Source organism: Acinonyx jubatus, chromosome C1 (genome assembly GCF_027475565.1).
Source record: "Acinonyx jubatus isolate Ajub_Pintada_27869175 chromosome C1, VMU_Ajub_asm_v1.0, whole genome shotgun sequence".
NCBI lineage: Eukaryota > Metazoa > Chordata > Mammalia > Carnivora > Felidae > Acinonyx > Acinonyx jubatus.
This window is the reverse complement of record NC_069381.1, coordinates 189970462-189989706: the sequence shown is the minus strand read 5'-3', so window position 1 is coordinate 189989706 and position 19245 is coordinate 189970462. Positions and strand designations below refer to the sequence as shown.

General features: G+C 42.5%; 1 protein-coding gene across 1 annotated transcript in view; it reads right to left on the bottom strand.

Moving 5' to 3' along the window:
• Positions 1-8139: 8139 nt before the first annotated feature.
• The window catches only part of LOC128311886 (uncharacterized), a 47938-nt gene continuing 36832 nt past the window's right edge, over positions 8140-19245 (bottom strand). The window contains exon 4 of the mRNA XM_053203774.1: positions 8140-8712. Within this exon, the coding sequence (XP_053059749.1) occupies positions 8360-8712 (353 nt within the window). The 3' untranslated portion in view covers positions 8140-8359. The remainder of the gene's footprint in view (positions 8713-19245) is intronic.

Here is a 19245-nt window from a genome sequence, read left to right as displayed (position 1 = left end):
TGGAATAAAATTTGACAATAAATTACATTAAAAAAAAATCAGAGGTAATGGGTAGAGGGGCAGTTAAGTAGCTAGGAGTTGGACTGAACTTTGACCAGCGTGCTCCTCCAGGGAAGCTTTTGTTAGTTTCCAGATTCCTCTTAGGCTCCTGAGGCGTCCTCTCTCATGAGCCCTCATCAGTAGCTTCCTTTAAGAATGTATGTACAGATGTTTGCCTCCTGTTCAAGGTCTGTCCATGTCCTCCACCAGCCCCTGAGGCCTATTGACTCTATCAATGTATACTTATCCCGCTGTAGGCTGCATTTTGACTGTTATTCACTTCATGAAGACCAGAGATCAAACTGTTCTCTCTCAAGAACAATAAACACATAGAAGTGGAAAAAAATAAATGGATGCCATTAGTAAGGGTGCCAGTTCAGCCCAGACTCTTGGGCTGATCTGTTCACTTGACCACAGATGAGAGTTGACATTAAAAAGACAGGTAGCTGAATATTCCCAAGTGCAAACACCGCAGGGCTGAAGAAGGGGAACCCCAGGAGGGTCACTGGCCTGGGTCCCTGCTCTCACAAAGGGCCTCAATGCCACCAGGTTAAACCAGTATTTACAGAGAAGCATTGGTAGGTTTGAAGAAAGACGATCATTTCCTCCCAACTTATCTCTGTTTCTCATTACTGGGCCACATCTGTCGTGAATGTTGAACCAGTATTTTTAATAAATCCCCTAATAATTCCCTTAATCATCATGGGAATAGCATAATTATATTGAACTGAATGTGTGTGGGTGTGCATGTGTGGGTTGAAATTGTTTACTTCTTAGATACTGACATTTAAAATATACCCCAAAGTTGTAACACTATTTTGGCATTTCTTTTTCTTTTTCTTTTTCTTCTTCTTCTTCTTCTTCTTCTTCTTCTTCTTCTTCTGTTTGTTTTGGTTTGGTTGGTTTGCTTTAATATGGAAGTGGCCTGTGCTTCTCCTGACCTCTGAAAGGCCTTATGAAAACCTGAAACCGAGGCAAGGTGACAAAGTCTGGTCATTTAGCAGTAGGGCCTCCTCATGTTACTTCTTTACTTAGAAAAATAAAATGTTGTTGCAGAAGATCCCGAGTTACAAATGTTCTTCCTAGGCCAGCCAGTTTCTGAATTCTTAGATTTTTTTTGTTTAATTTGGCTATCAGGGAATTTTCTAGACTGGAAACATCTAAGCAAGACCAAAACAAAATCTCAAGGGTGAATCCACATCTTCCAGGTTGAGTGAGAATCAGATATGCCTCTGGGATGAAGTGAGCAAGGGAATTGATTTTCACCCTACACAGTCATCTCAAAATCAGATAGAAGGTGAGTGAAAAATTATACAGGTTTCTGCGTATCTTACCAGATTCTCATTCCTATTTTCTTGGGCAAAAGAGCAAAGTGCCTGGTGTACTTTGTTAAGAACGTCAGTAAAACTGTGGTTTAATCTTTGTAATTGTCATTGCTAACCAGACACTAACGGTGCCTCTAAGTTCAGTAGAGAAATGACAGCATAAAACTTCTTAGTGACACTCATACTTCATAATAATACCGTCATCTTGAGTTTGAGGGATCATGACACTGTCTGTATGTAGTTTTAAATTCCCCAGTGATGCCAAATATATTTGTGTCAACAGACGCTGTTCCAAAATACCGGAGTTCAATTTAGCTGAATACCAGGGGACTGACTCAAATTACGTTGAAGGAAAAAAATATATCTTTAACCAACTCAGATGGAAAAACATGAAAAATCTGTGTTACAAAGGGTTGTAAAGTAGTAAAGTAAGACGTTTCCATAAAGGCTAATACATTTTGTATTTTCTTTAATTATATTATTGCAACCTTTTTCAATTCCATATGTGAAAATGCTGTTTTTACCAACTCATAATAGCATCTAATTCATTACTATTAACACATCACTGTTTTTAGAAATGTGGAACTTTGTCTTCTATTACAGAACTATTTAATATAGTGAAATACCGATAATCGTAGTAATAATAATCACTAATGTAATATCGAACTCTAAGCAAGTACTTAATATGAGCTAGAAGCTTTGCTAGTTAAGCACTTTTGTGGATTATTTTATATAAACCTCCTGACAACCTTATGAGATAGGTAATTTGTTAATTCTTATTCTAGTGAATGGCTAAGATTTTTATTGAGAATCTACTATATGCCGGGCACTGGACACGTATTAACTCATTCATTCCTCACAACTCTCCACAAAGCAGGTGCTCTCATTATTCCCATTTTAGGGATGAGGAGACTAAGGCACAGAGTTGAAGTGATCCGCCAAAGGCCAGACAGCTGTAAGTGACAGAGCCAACACTTAAACTCTGTCTGTCTCCAAGCTTAATCTCTTCCTTACTAAGCAGCCACTCAACACAAATTACATTTTTTTTTGAGCCTTTTGTGTGTCAGGCACTGTATCAAGTGATCTTCATGGGTTAATTATTCCTCCTTGAGGAGCTCATTGTTTTCCCATTTTTCAAATGAGGAAAATGAGGCACAGGCCACTTGCTCAGTGTTCAAAACCTGGTCGGGCCTGACTCCCAAGCTCGTTCTCTTTCCATTGTATTGCACGGGAAAAGATGGTATGGCTTCTGAAGGTGCCTGGTGACTCTGAGGGAAAAGTATGTGTTTTGTGGGAATCCAACTAATCAGGTCCTGACGCAGGAGAAACACTCGATGAATAGAGCATGCTGTACATCGGACACACAGGCGTGGACAACTGGACGACACCCTCTCCATGGGTCTCCCTGCACCTTCCAGCATTGGCCCAAGAAACAGAGAGCAAAGAAAGGCAGATGAGGCCGCCGTCTTCAGAAACCAGCCCTAGAAGGCCTCTGGCAGTGTTGTGGCCACGTCTGGAAGACATGGGGTCAGAACGTGGCCTCACCAGTGCTGATTCCACATGGTTTTAAGCCACGTGTGAGGGCCAGTGTTTGAAAGGTTCAAGTGGCAGGCAAGCAGTGGAAGCACCGGAGAAACCATCCTTGCAGGGCGAAAACCCGCTTAGTGGTTTTTCCTGTTACTCATTTTGAGTTTCCTCTTCCTTATCATTGAACATTGTTTAAGGAATTACTGAAGTACGAAGCTGCAGCCATTTCTATTTGCTTAAGTTGCTTTTTGACATATATTCTTAGCCTCAGCTTTTGACAGCAACCTTCAAAAATCTGGCCGTGGTGCCAGGCCAGGCTTGTGCACTGTGCAAGAGATAGTTCTCCTGAAAAAGAGGTGCTTCATTTTCCTGAACCATATACACAATTGTCCCTTTTCTTTGATCCTTCAGAAATGAGTCTTTCACACAATAACCCACTGTCATTTCTTCTTCCTGAAATCATCTCATTTTATTGTATTTTATATATATATATATATATATATATGTATATATATATGTAGGTATACACACACACACACACACTATATTCATATAATCACAAATTGACTTACAATGCTTGAGTCTTCAAAGAAAAGAAATACACAATAATAAATGTATAAGGAAAGATTATATGGTACCTAGCAGGTACTCAATACATTTTGTTGAAGTGAAATAAAATACATTTGAAAACATAAATTATAAAAGATCAAGGCTTGTCCCTGGATTTAAAAAACACAGTTATAGCCTCAGAACATAACCAACCCCATAAACAAAGATTTATGCACAGATATTTATTGCACACAACATGGAAACAATGTAAATAGGCAATTATAACAGAATTATGAAGTAAATGGCATACCCATGAAGAAATATTATGCAACCATGTAAATGATGCTCATAACGTGTTTTAAGAACATGGAGAAATGCTTTTGTAATGCAAAATTTATCAAATAAGGGGAATAAAAAATAAGTTCAGTTCCATAAGGATACATTGAAGGGGTGCCTGGGTAGCTCAGTCAGTAGAGCATGCGACGCTTGTGAGTTTGAGCCCCATGTTGGGTGTAGACATTACTTAAAAATAAAATCTTTTTTTTTTAATCTTTATTTTTGAGAGACAGAGAGACAGAGCATGAGCAGGGGAGGGGCAGAGAGAGAGGGAGACACAGAATCCGAAGCAGGCTCCAGGCTCTGAGCTGTCAGCACAGAGCCTGACACGGGGCTCAAACTCACGGACTGTGAGATCATGACCTGAGCTGAAGTCAGACACTCAACCGACTGAGCCACCCAGGCACCCCCAAAAAATAAAATCTTGAAAAAAAAAAGGATACATCGAACAGAATGAAAAACTGGAAGGGAATATGCTCACATGTTAATCGGGTTTCAGGGTAGTGAGACTACTTTTTTCTCTTGCTTTTCCATTTTTCAGAATTTGTCTCAAATAATGAAGATTTCTTATTTTGATAATTAGAAAAAATGAAAAAACTAGAAAACATTTCTACAAACAAAACTTATTCATACAGCAACTCAAAATCAGTGAAAAGTTTATACATTTATGATATAAGTTAAACCCATCGGGTGGTTTTAAATATAATCCTGTAAGAGTCACATAATTGAGTTTCCATAATCCTTGTAGGCAATCTATTCCAAAGTATGATGGTCAAACATTTCAAGCTTACCTTCAATTATTTGGTTTCAATATAATCCACGATGAATCAGTGACTTTATAGCAAATATGTGTGCTGTCGTATTCTGACATCTTTCTTTTACTAAACAACCTACCATCTCACCTTTTCCTTATTTTATCATCCCTTGATTGTTTTTATTGCAGCATCTATTTTCTCAGGCTCTTGGGGTGCTAATTCTCCCATTCACTGTCTCCCGACTTTCTCTCCCGTTGGATCATTTCCTCGTGAGGTCTGTAGTTTTTCATTGTGAGCATATCTTTAGCAAGATGCATTGTTTCTTCTGTTGTTGCATGTGCTTTGAGTCACAAAAGTGCCCTCAAAGAGAGATTTTGCATTTGCTTCTGGCGTGGCTCTCTGGGATTCCATTCCATTCAGGACCCACTTTTATACTAATTTCTGGGCTCGGAAGTCCCATACCATGTGGACAGTATAAATTTAGATCTTATACTTTTGCACGGGTTTCTATTTCTCAAAGGAAACTCCCTCTTACACACAAAGCACGCAGGGCACAAGCTTCCTGTAGGCCATGGGTGTGGTCTGTCTAACATTCTTGTCACAGAGCGGTCAGCCCTCCCTGGACTCTGCTCTGCAGCAAAGGTCTTGGTTCCAGCTCCCAGCTGATATGAGCCCTCAGTCACAGCCTTCCTCTTCACAAAGATAGCATTAAAATGCCAGCCCATGGCCATTAGGGCCGACGTCTGGGTAACAGTGTCCCTGGGACTTCCTTGTTGTCTCATACACCAATTGCTCTCATTTTGAGTTCCATCTTTTGTTTTGGTACTTGGCTGTTTCCTTTCAAAGGCCACACACACACACACACACACACACACACACTTTTAGGGTTATTGCATTTTATTCAGGACTCCTATGGTGTGGAGTGGAAAGAATTGCCTCAGCTAAATTTCAAGTCCTCAAGAGGTTTTTGGGAGAAGAGCACCTCAGACAGTATCATTAGCACACCCGGTGTGTTGCTGTCCCTTTTGAGGAGACTCACAAGAGACTAGTCATTAACAACAGAGCATCTACGTTTTTCCAGTTTTTCACCTTTTAAAATAAGTTCAAGGCTCGAGGAGCCTGGCTGGCTCATCAGTTGAGTGTGCAACTTTTTAGAATTATTATTATTAATGTTTATTTATTTTTGAGGGGGGGGGCAGAGGGTGAGCCGGGAGGGGTGGGGAGGGAGAGAGAGAGGGAGACACCGAATGTGAGGCAGGCTCCAGGCTCTGAGCTGTCAGCACAGAGCCCGAGGCGGGGCTTGAACTCACAAGCCATGAGATCATGACCTGAGCTGAAGTCAGACGCTTAATCGACTGAGCCACTCAGGCGCCCAGAGTGTGCGATTCATGCTCTTGGGTATTAAGCTCAAGCCCCACGTTGGGTGGAGAGATTACTTAAAATAAATTAATTAATTAAAAAAAATAAATTCCAGGTTCTTCATGTATGATAATATGATCTTCATTTCCTTAAATTCTTTTGTTAGAATTTTTTTAGTATTTATTTATTTTTGAGAGAGAGACAGAATACGAGCGAGGGAGGGCAGAGAGAGGGAGACACAGAACCTGAAGTAGGCTCCAGGCTCTGAGCTGTCAGCACAGAACACGATGTGGGGCTCAAGCTCGCAGACCGTGAGATCGTGACCTGAGCAGAAGTCGGATGCCTAATTGACTGAGCCACCCAGGCGCCCCTCCTTAAAATTCTTTACTGGGTAGAAATGCTCTAAGAATGTCATCCTTTATGTGTGTTGAGGTGGGCAAAAAAGCTAAGAAGTTTCTCTGGACTGTATCCACCACCCTTGTAGTATCATCTGAAGACAGCTTCAACACCAAACCATGGTCAAACTAATTCTTAAAAAGTAAATACCAGGCTTCATAATGGCCAGCAGAAAACTAGATTTACTTCCTGCATCTTTCCCAGGATTTTTCTTATGATTAATTCCAAAGGGCAGTGTCACCCAGATGAAACATAATTTATAAAGTATGTGCTGTGGCTGCCCAGGTACCGTAACAGGGAAGTGAACTGGGCTTCCTCCCTCACCGTGAGTTCAACCCTGGCCGAAGGGAAGAGCCCAATAGAGGGAAAATGAAACCTACGTTAATGGGGGCACCTTGTGCCTCTTCTCCAGGCCGGGGGTCAATCTCGCTCCCGAGATCGCTGGCATTTATAGCCACATCCTCCTTATTGGTGGAGAAAAATTTAAGGTGGGGGGGGGGGGTGCGGGGAATGCTGGATACAGATAAGCACAACCCAGGGGTATTTTATCTGCATTTTATCTGCATCAATAAGATGAGTTTTCCTCCAATGCGTGGACACCACAACAGAGAGTAACGTTTTTCAAAAAGACATAAAACTTGTTTCTTGCTGGGGATAGAACACCACCAAGATTTTTGGAAGCTCTTTTTGCCACCTGTCACCTCGTTGGCTTGTTATCACTCATTTCACTGCAGAAGTTGCCCAGGGCTGAAGGCCCCCAGGTGTCCACTGGGCAAAGCCGGGGCACCGAAGTTAGCACTGCCCTGCAACCTTCCCTGACATAAGTTTCCCTTTGCAGCCCTGAAATTGGTTCGGTGCTTCTGTCCAGATTTCCTTGCTCGTAGCTCAGTGGGCGGGTCTAACCCTCTCATTCTGATCCGTCCGTGTCTCCGCTCCACCACTACTGGAATTTCCACTCATATCGCTGCCCTTCCACCGTAAATCTTCCCCTCGTTATTCCTGAACTCAGTCCACACGGGCTTTCACATGAGCCAACAGCACATTTGCCACCTCCGCTTGTGTTAACCATTGGCCACAATCTTCTAAGTGCCAACAGATGAACCAGTGTGATTCAGGCAGGAAAGGTAGAAACGACTGTGACAGATCTTTGGAAAGCCAAACACTACTTGGTACCTCACTTGTGATGGGAAAATATTCTGACACACAAGAGGCATCTGAATTTATTAGGCTGGCACAGCTATAACGTAACTACTGATAGCTGGGGTTTTTCTCACAGTCTGATAACAGCTTTGTTGCATGATAGCCCTTGGTCATTTATTGCTTCCTGTGGCGAGACACACAGAAAAGAGCGTAATTATGCCTTGACTGGCTGACTTGGATTTGTGACTCACTTGATCAGAAATGTGTGCTCTAACCATAGCAGTTTAATTCATAGTCGCAGTTGGCCTGAGAGTAGATTTAAAAACAAGACTAGAGAGCACTTAGGAAAAAGAGCTGCTTCCCTAAGTTAGTATTTCTGCTTTGCTTACTATTTTAGCCCCAAACACGCTTGAGTTTTGATTTTGGCCCTGTAACTTTGTAAAAGCTATACAGGTAAGTCCAAAGGGCTAAATAGGGGGGCGCCTGTGTGGTTCAGTCGGTGGGGCGTCCCATATCGGGGATGGTTCATGACCTCATGGCTTGTGAGTTCGAGCCTCGCATTGGGCTCTGTGCTGACAGCTCAGAGCCTGGAGCCCGCTTCGGATTCTTTGTTCTGTCTCTCTCTCTCTCTCTCTCTCTCAAAAATAAATAAACATTAAAAAAAAAAAAAAGGGCTAAGTCGGTAATTAAATTTTTTTTTTCCCAATGTTTTTTATTTTTATTTTTGGGACAGAGAGAGACAGAGCATGAACGGGGGAGGGGCAAAGAGAGAAGGAGACACAGAATCGGAAACAGGCTCCAGGCTCCGAGCCATCAGCCCAGAGCCTGACGCGGGGCTCGAACTCACAGACCGCGAGATCGTGACCTGGCTGAAGTCGGACGCTTAACCGACTGCACCACCCAGGCGCCCCTACTAAGTTGGTAATTAAAAGGTCATAAAGTCTCTTCGCGTTGCTTCAGCCTGGAGAGATGGACCTGTCCAGGATCTTCCATGTGTGAAGAGCAAGAAACAGCAGGGAGTGGAAGAGGAAGGGGTCGTGAGCAACAGGTCTGTGGTACAAAGATGAACGTAGCTGTGTCAGTGACAGAAAATGGGCAGAGAGGAGACAGGCCAGGTCCCTGGCTTTGCCCCACGCCCAGGCACAGGAACGGTGGTACAGCATCGGCCCCAAGAGAAGATGAGAAACCCAGATCTGCAAGGTCACGGTGCTGAGAGGTCGCTGGTGTGCAACGTCCATAGGGTTGGTCTGGGATCATCTGAGGATCCCAGCAGCGAGCAACTGAATCTGGTGGGAAAATAACTGTGAGTGGAATTATTGATTTCTTGACCACACTTTGTAGATATAGTGGATGTTGTTTCATCCAGTTGTTTGTTGTTTCAATCAGAGGATCGAAGTCAAGACAAGGGCTTGTGAGAATGGGTGGGAAATCTGGAGTCGGCACGTAGAGGCCCTTATTCAGAAATCTCATAAAAATCAGGAGTAGACACAAGATAGAAACATGAGGCACGTTGACAAGGACGAGCTGAAAAACGGTGAAGAGGTCAAAAGATAAGACACTGAACACCCTTCAAATGGGATTTCTCCCCGCATTTGAACTTTTTGAAATCTCACTATCCTCAGGCAATCCTCAAAGAACATAATTTATTTTCTACTTAATGACTGACAAAGGGGCTATCAATTTCCCATAGAGGCCACGTGATGGTGAATTTTATGTGTCAACATGACCAAGCTAAAGGATGCCCACGTAGCTGGTAAAACATTATTCTGGGTGTGTCTGTGAGGGCATCTCTGGAGGAGATCAGTATCTGATTCCATAGACTGCATAAAGGAGATTCATCCTCACCGGTGTGGGTGGGCAACATCCAATCTGCAGAGGGACTGAATGGGACAAAAAGGCAAAGGAAGAACAAATTCTTGGCTTTTTCTTTTTGAGCTGAGGTGTTCACCTGCCCTTGGCCATGAGCGCTCTTGGCCTCAGGCCTTTGGACTCCAGGACTTACACCAGGCCCACCCCTACCCACTACACACAGTTTACAGGCCTTCAGACTCAGACTCAATTATACCACTGTTTGTCCTGGTTCTCTGGCTTGCAGAGGACTGATCATGGGACTTCTTGACCCCCATAGTTACGTGAGCCAATTCTTAGAATTCCCCAAATTCCTATGATGTATATTATGATCTATACATTCACACATTTCATATCCTATTGGTTCTGTTTCTCCAGAGAACTCTAATGCAGGCCATTTCTTCACATAAAGTCTTCTATTATAGGGAGAATAAAACCACATTTAAAAATACAACCAGGCTTCTTCTTCTATTCCCTTTCCTACTTTTCTCTTCTCTTCCTCAACAGTTCAGTCTTAAAGCCATGGGGTGAGCAAAACAAGAGATGTGTCTGTGGGAGTAGGGGGCCGAGTGGGGAATGGCCCAGGGTGGGGTACCAGAGTCTGCACGGAGAGAACAGGTACCCCGTTAGAGGGGTAGCCTGGCACAAATGTCAGAGCCCTCGTGGTGTGCCAAGGCTATCCCGTGGAGACCAGTTTTGGTATAGTGGAGGTGGAGGTTCTAGCCTGAGTAGGGTGAGGAGGTAAGGTTGCCAGATTTAGCAAAAACAAAACAAACAAAAAAAAAAACACCAAAAAAAACCCCCAACCCCCCCCCAAAAAAACCCCAAAACAAAACATGACACTTGGTTAAGTTTGAAGTTCAGATAAACAGTAAGTAATATTTTTAGTATGAATATCTTGCATGAATTCTTTGAAGTTTCTCTGAAATTCAAATTTAACTGGACATCCTATATTTTGCCTGGTAACAGGATGACGGGGGACATCAACCCAGAGGGTGGCCTGGAGTGGGGGTGTTGGAGCTTGAGTGGGGTGGGGAGGGCATCCATGAGGATGGGGAAGTGGCCCAAAAGGAGGGGGTCAGAGCTGGAGTAGGGAAAGGAGGGCCTTGGCGTGGGAAGTGGAATGGCAGAGGAGTTGTGAGGTTCCTGGGGCTGCTGTAACAAATGACCACAGATCTGGGAGCTTCATGCAACAGAAATCTATTCTCCCCCAGATCTGAAGGGCAGGGGTCTGAAATCAAGATGTCTGCTGGCAGTGCCACATCCAAATACTCTAGGGGAGACTCCTTCCTTGCCTCTTCCAGCTTTGGGTGGCCACAGGCATATTTCTCGGCTTGTGGCTGCACAACTCCAATCCCTGCCTAGGTCTCTATGTGGCCTTCCCCTCTTCTCCCTGTGTGTCTCTCCCCTGTGTGTATATCCTTTCTAAATTTATTTATTTTTGAGAGACAGAGAGAGAGCATGAGCAGGGGAGGGGCAGAGAGAGAGGGAGACACAGAATGCAAAGCAGGCTCCAGGCTCCGATCTGTCAGCACAGAGCCCGATGTGGGGCTTGAACCCACGAGCCATGAGATCATGACCTGAACCGAAGTTGGACGCTTAACCAACTGAGCCATCCAGGTGTCCATGTGTATATCCTTTCTAAAGACAGTGGCCATTGGATTTAGGCCTCACTCATAATCCCCAAGCCCCCTTTTCCAAATAAAGTCACATTCACAGGTTTTAGGGGTTAGGATGTGGACATGTCTTTGCGGGGTGGGCGGGGGGGAGCAACCATTCAACCCAGTCTAGTAACATATAGGGAACTGATCAAATAAGAAAATATTTTAAAGATAATGCAAGTCTGGGGGTGCCTGGGTGGCTCGGTTGATTAAGTGTCCGACTTGGCTCAGGTCAGAATCTCACAGCTCGTGAGTTCAAGCCCCACATCGGGCTCTGTGCTGACAGCTCAGAGCCTAGAGCCTACTTCGGATTTTCTGTCTCCCTCTCTCCGTCCCTCTTCTGCTTGTGCACTCTCTCTCTGTCTCTCTTTATCTCTCAAAACTAAATAAACATTTAAAAAAATTTTTTAAAAAGATAATGCAAGGTGTAAGAAAGTGGTCTGGTTTCATTCTTCTGCATGTTGCTGTCCAGTTCTCCCAGCACCATTTGCTAAAAAGACTGTCTTTTTTCTATTGGATACTCTTTTTTGCTTTGTCAAAAATTAGTTGGCCATATATTTGTGGGTCCAATTCTAGGTTCTCTATTCTATTCCATTGGTCTATGTGTCTGTTTTTGTGCCGATACCTTACTGTCTTGATGATTACAGCTTTGTAGTAGAGGCTAAAGTCTGGGATTGTGATGCCTCCCAGTTTGGTTTTCTTCTTCAATTAATAAACTCAAAATGGATGAAAGACCTAAATGTGAGACAGGAAACCATCAAAACCCTAGAGGAGAAAGCAGGCAACAACCTCTCTGACCTTACCGCAGCAATTTCTTGTTTGACACATCTCCAAAGGCAAGAGAATTAAAAGCAAAAATGAACTATTGGGACCTCATCAAGATAAAAGCTTCTTCACTGCAAAGGAAACAATCAACAAAACTAAAAGGCAACCGACAGAATGGGAAAAGATATTTGCAAATGACATATCGGATAAAGGACTAGTATCGAAAATCTGTAAAGAACTTACCAAACTCCACACCTGAAAAACAAATAAACCAGTGAAGAAATGGGCAGAAGACATGAATAGACACTTTTCCAAAGACATTCAGATGGCCAACAGACACATGAAAAGATGCTCATCATCACTCATCATCAGGGAAATACAAATCAAAGCCACACTGAGATACCACCTCACACACGTCAGAGTGACTAAAATGAACAGATCAGGAAACTATAGATGCTGGCGAGGATGTGGAGAAATGGGAACCCTCTTGCACTGCTGGTGGGAAAGCAAGCTGGTGCAGCCATTCTGGAAAACAGTGTGGAGGTTCCTCAAAAACTTAAAAATAGAACTACACTTCAACCGAGTGATAGCACTACTAGGAATTTATCCAAAGGATACAGGAGTGCTGATTCATAGGGACACATATACCCCAATGTTTATAGCAGCGCTTTCAACAATAGCCAAATTATGAAAAGAGTCTAAGTGTCCATCAACTGATGAATGGATAAAGAAGTTGTGGTTTACATATACAATGGAATACTACTTGGCAATGAGAAAGAATGAAATCATGCCATTTGCAGCAACATGGATGGAACTGAAGGGTATTATGCTGAGTGAAATAAGTCAGTCAGAGAAGGACAAATATCATACATTTTCACTCATATGTGGATCTTGAGAAACTTAACAGAAGTCCATGGGGGAGGGGAAGGGGAAAAATAGTTACAAACAGAGAGGGAGGGAGGCAAACCACAAGAGACTCTTAAATACTGAGAACAAACTGAGGGTGGATGGGGAGTGGGGGAAAGGAGAAAATGGGTGATAGGCATTGAGGCGGGCACCTGTTGAGTTGAGCACTGGGTGTTGTATGTAAGCCGATTTGACAATTATATTAAAAAAATAAAAAATAAATATGCACCCTTAACAAAAAAAGATAATGCAAGCCTGGTTTTTCCTACAGAATAGTTTGAAAAGACATTGAATTGGAATTGGGTGTATCACTGTTAACTGATGGTTTTCAATATATATAGGTAAGGTCAGAAATAATTCTAGATGTAAACGTCTGCCTGTGGGTGTGTTTGTGCTGTCTACTGGCCAGTGACACCCCAGTAGCAAGAAGTACATCTAGTGACCAGATCTTGCCTTCCAAACACCATTTCCCAGTAAAGGAAATCAGGTTTCCTTGGAGAAATAGTTGATTCTAGGGCTGGTACAAGGAAAGTACAAAGCAAGCCTAGAATATTTTGCTATACCAGAAAACAAAAAGGTACTTAAAGAATAAAGTGGTCATGTTAAGGACACAAAAGTCAGCTGGACAGCTTCCAACTACCAAATCAGGGACAATCTGAGCATCAACATAAATGATGAAAAAAGTGAATTACAATGTAACATCTAAAACAAGAATCCACAAGTCCATACTGGTATACATGGATGAATAAATCAGTTGCAAGTTTAATAAGAAATGGGATTTTTTTCATACTTTTGAAGGACCATCCCACAAGATATTTATCAGCTACAAAGGGGAAAAGAGTAATTTTACAATGAAGAGGTCTGGCAGACACTATCTTAATCAAATGATCAAAGTGGCCGTCATCAGTCACGGGACAGAGTTAAATCATGCACCACCTGGTAGGATGCAGAGAGAACTCAGCATCAGTTCTGTGCTCTTCTTGCCAAAAATCCATGCTAATCTCAAGTTTAATCATGAGGAAACGGCAATTAAACCCAAACTGAGGATCATTCTACAACATAACGGTTTTGGACTCTTCCACAGTGTGAAGCCAATGAGAACAAAAAAAGGCTGCACCAGGGGCTCCTGGGTGGCTCAGTCAGTTAAGCATCTGACTTCAGCTCAGGTCATGATCTCAAGGTTCGTGGGTTCAAGCCGTGCATCGAGCTCTCTGATGACAGGTCAGAGCCTGGAGCCTGCTTCAGATTCTGTGTCTCCCTCTCTCACTGTTCCTCCCAGCTCATGCTCTGTCTCTGTCTCTCAAAAATAAATAAATGTTTAAACAAAAAAAAAAAGGCCGAACCAATGTTCCAGGATGTAGGCCACTAAAGAGATACGGCAACCACATGTAATACCTGATTTGGAATTGGATGCTTCTGCTGTAATGGAATGGTTGGAATGTAATGTTGGTCAAACTTGAATGAGCTCTAAGTATTATTTTTTTAATGTTTATTTTTGATAGAGAGAGACAGAGCATGAGTGGGAGAGGGGCAGAGAGAGAGGGAGACACAGAATCCAAAGCAGGCTCCAGGCTCCGAGCTGTCAGCACAGAGCCAGACGTGGGGCTCAAACTCACAGACCGCAAGATCATGACCTGAGCCGAAGTCGGACACTCAACCGACTGAGCCACCCAGGCACTCTGAGCTCTAAGTATTATTAAGTGGTAGTGGAGTGTCAGTGTTAATTTCTGGATTTTGGTTGTTATTTTATGGTCATGTAGGAGAGTGTTCTTAGGAAAACACACAGAGAAATATTTAGGGGTGACATGCTAGCAGGTTGATATCAACTTACTCTCATGATTAGGGAAAATAAAATTTTTTGAACAGTACTTGCAATTTTCCTGTAATTGTTTCAAAAATTTAAATCTATTGTTATTTCAAAATTTCACAACTGAAAAACATACGGCTGGAAAGGCCAAGAATTCTGTTCATATATGTTCACTGCAGCGTTACTTATAATATCAGAAAACTAAAAACAATGAAAATGTGCAACAATTTGTACAGAATGATTTCAACTGTATTTAAAAAGATGGAAAAAAAAGATTAGAAGGAAATGTATGAAAATGTCAAGATTATGTTATCTATACGGAAGGGTTTCCTTTTTTTGCAGGGGCATGTATAATATACAGAAAGGTTCACTAGGACTAGATAGTTGAAATTAATCACAAGCTGAACAGAAGTGAGGAAAGTGATGAAGTGAAATAATCTGAGGTAAATAGTAGAATTTAACAAGACAATGAAATCGCATCATGTATGTCTTTAATTTCTGACAAGTCAACTCTGCACACTCCAATTGTATTTTTCACACAATCTAGGGCTGAAGTGCAAGCCAACAACTTCATCTGTTACCCTAGCAATAGAAACAGTGATGGACTCCTGGAAGAAAAGCTGGCTGTGCTACATTTATTAAGAAATGGTAAAGGGGGCACCTGGGTGGTTCAGTTGGTTAAGGTCCAACTTCGACTAAGGTCATGATCTTGCAATTCATGAGTTTGAGCCCCTTGTCAGGTCTGTGCTGACAGCTCAGAGCCTGGAGTCTGCTTCAGATTCTCTGTCTCCCTCTCTCTCTGCCCCTCTCCCACTCATTCTCTCTCTCTCAAAGAAGAAAAAAAAATTAAAAAAGAAGAAATGGTAAAGAATATCCTAACCCTGACTATTACTATACCTTGGGCAATTCAAGGGATTTTCCAGAGTGATTGTCATACAGCAGATACAATTTTCCTTTGACATGCTGTGTAAAATGTAACCTTTGTTCAAACAGTGACTCTTGTCTTGATTTTAGAGTACATTTCAACATTGACTTTAATTCCTTCTGGGGTTCTTAACTAAATAGCCTGAACTTGTTTTTAAGTTGAGATATAATTCACATAGCATAAAATATATTCTTTTAAGGTATATATTTGGTTTTAATGATCAGTTTAACATGGCACAAGAGAACTACAGAGCAAAGAGAAATTTCATTTCAAGTAATTCTACAGATTTTCTTAAAGAAAAGGACATTCAGATTCTAACATTTGGAAAGGAAAGACCAAGCCGATGGGGAAAGATCTGACTGGCCCCTTCACTGACATGGCAGGGGCTCCTCTGAGCCTGGCGACCCTGAGCCAAAGTAGACGTACATAAAATTTGTTTTTAGTGCCCCCCACCCCTCACCCCTCCACTCTCTTTTTCTCCTTCCCTTTCTCTTCCCTCACTTTCTTCCATTTTGCCTGGCCTCTGGACAAACACTCTTTCCCTGACCAGAATCCACCTTGGGGTGAGGAAGAATGTGTGGAATCACAGGTAAGGCTGGAGCGACATTTTGTCATTGGTGTTATTTTCCGACAATCAGTGCTGACTGGGCAGCCACTGTGTCTGAGGCATTCTGTCCTGGAGCTGTGGGGATTCACACTCCATGGGGCTACACACCTCGGAATCAAGTCCCTACCTGTCCTGCCCAGGCCACTTCATGGTCTCCCGAGTGCCAGCGGCAGCCTGGCACCCAGAGAGGGCAGCAGTCTGGGGGTCAGGTAGGACCGGCTGGAACTTTGCTTCGTGGTTTGCTGTGTATAAGATCCTGGACGATTGCACTCTCTCTCCAAGCCTCACTTTCTTCCCGGTAAAATGGTAGTAAGGTTAGTCCCAGCTTCTAAAAGATGTAAAGATTTTTTAAAGGATCCCTCAATGTTACTTCTGTTTTGTATTAGTTTCCTGTTGCTGCTGAAACAAATTACCAAAACAACACAACTTTGTTGTCTTATAGTTCTGCAAGTTAGTTTAACATGGGTCTCACTGGGCTAAGACCAAAGTGTTGGCAGGGCCACATTCCTTCTGGAGGCTCTAGAAAAGAATCCATTTCCTTGCCTCTTCCAGCTTCTAGAGGCTGCTTGCATTCTGTGGCTCATTGCCTCTTCCCCCCATCCCTCCAGCCTCTGCTTCTGTGGTCACATCTCCTTCTTTGACCCTCTTGACTCCCTCTTGTATACAAGGACCCTTGTGACTGCACCGGGCCCAGCCTGATAATCCAGGACGATCTCTCCCTCTCAAGAGCCTCAACTAACTCACACATGTAAAGCTCCATTTGCCATGGAAGGTGACATATTCACAGAATCTGGGGATTAGAACATGGACATCTTGGGGGGGGGGGCATTATTCTGCCTACCATACTTTTTCTTCCCTCCCACATTTCCTAACCCCACGGGTGTCCCCAACCTGGCCCAAACCTCCCTTGACTGCTTGACTTCTCTTAGGTCTCCTACTCATGCCTTTGCACTTCCAGCCATCACCTTCTCTTTCTCTTCCAGTCCAAATCCGACACATTCCATGAGTCCCACCAAATCATGAGTACTCTGGCGATGCCTTCCCAGGCCATCCAACCCACAAACACGGCTTCCTAAACCCCACCACATGGAGTTAGCAGCACCATTCATTTGGTAAACTCTCTGCCTTCCTGTCATGTATTCATGCCACACAAGTGCTGCAAAAATGTTGAATGATTGGAAGAAGCTCCACCACCAGACTCATTAGCAAATTGAGAGCCATGCCTTTTCGCCCCAGCTTTATTGAGATGTAATTGACATATAACATTGTGTTAGTTTAAGGTGAACAGTGGTATGATATGATATAGGTATATATTGCAAAATGATCAACATAATTAGGTTAATTAATGCATCCATCACCTCACATAATTACCATTTGTGTGTGTGCATGTGTGAGAATATTTAAGATCTGCTCTTTTAGCAATTTTCAAATACACAATGTGGGGCTCGAACTCACAAACTGTGAGATATGACCCGAGACGAAGTCAGACACGCAACCGACCGAGCCACCCAGGTGTGCCTGTTTCTTTAGTTTAGAGCAACCCCAACTTACCTCTTGCAAAAACATACCTAGGGCATACCTTCTTTTTCAGTTGGCGTTAATGACATCCTTCAGTAACAATTTTGCCTCAACCTTTCCTATCCAACTTCTTATGCTGTCTGGATTTGATACCCATGTGTATGGTCAATAGACGCTCTTATAGGAATACTTGTGGCACCTCTGAGAAGTGCTCTGGAGGCCACCATGGCCTGTGGAGGGTGGGGGAGAAGTCAGAAGTGAGAAGCCTCCTTAAACCTTCTCATTCTACTGCAGGATGACCTTCTTCAAAATGTGTGGCCTTCCTTAGTTTACACGTTGCTAGTATATTACTTAGGCTAACTTATTTTTCATTTTTTAAGGGTTTTGGAAAAGGGGCTCAGTGACTGTGCATCTATTATTCTATCTTACCCCCAAAAGAGGGATATCACTGTTTCATGCGTCATTTGGCTTTTCCAGACCAGGAAAATCACTTTCTGTGTGTATGTATTCTACATGTTTTTCCTTTGCTATTCATATTTTGAAAAATATCTTTACTAGAACTTTTTCATCATCGGCTAATTCCATTTATTGGGCAACACTTTCTCCCAGTCAAGGAAAGGGACAGGGCATTTCTGGGTTGCTCGTGGCCTTAGGATTCTAACTATAAGCCATAAATTCACATCAATGTGCACATCATAAAACACTACTTGTTGTCTCCCAATTTTGAAAGATGAGTTAAAACCTTTTTAATATAATTCGGCAAACATTTACTCCAGGAACACTTTGCTGGGATTTTGTGGAATAAATAGATGAATAAGAGCCAGTCCTGGCCATCCTAGGGAGATAAGACACAAACACAGATAACTGCACATGAACTATTTCAGGCATCCCTTCTGACTCACCACTGTTGATACACTGGGCCTGAGACCAAGAAAAATTGAACCCAAGATTTAAGAAAAAAAAAAAAAAGCGCCCTTTCAACTTAACTACAGATTTCTCAGGTTTTAAATAACATCACAAAGACTCTTGACCACTTGGAACTTGGCTTTTCTAAGCAATACAAAACCGAGCAATAGAAAACAGCACTGCTTCTGTGACTGTGTTTTACAGTGGAGCATAGGTGTGGGGTTTTGCTGGTGTTCAACCATGGAAGACGAATATGTAATGTTCCCCCTTCCCTTTAAGGAAAAAAAAATCAGGAAGGAACTTAAATACAAGGCTTTTCCTCCCATTTTACATTCAAACATGCCTTGCAGGAAATGAACAAATAGTCATTCTCAAATGTAACATTGTGCTCCTTGCGCTGTAGCGCAGAAAGAGCTTTACAGGAATTTCGTGTGTTCCGGAAGTTGAGTTTTTAAGGACAAACGTGGAACTTGGATTGTCACTTCCTGTAGTGTTGAAATGCCAAATTCTTGAGCCCAACACGTAAGATCTCCAAAATCTCATCCCGACTCGTTGCCGGCCTCCTGTGTGTGTGTCCTCCTTACTCCACGAACCCTGCCATGTTTTCATTAAAAACTAAAAACTAAACACTACTTAATAGCTTTCAAATAAAACTTGAACATAGCTTTTTGAAAAGGGCAAGAGGTTCTTTCAGAAACAAAGATGTACATTTGTGTCTTTAAATACTTTCACCAATAAGAAAAAGAGAGATGGAAATTCTAGCCAACATAGGAAACAGTAACAAGATAGAGTTGTCCCGTGGACCACCAATAATTATTTCTAAGAAATAAAGGAAAAAAGAAAAAGAAAAAGAAAGAATTAAAAAGCTAGAATGAC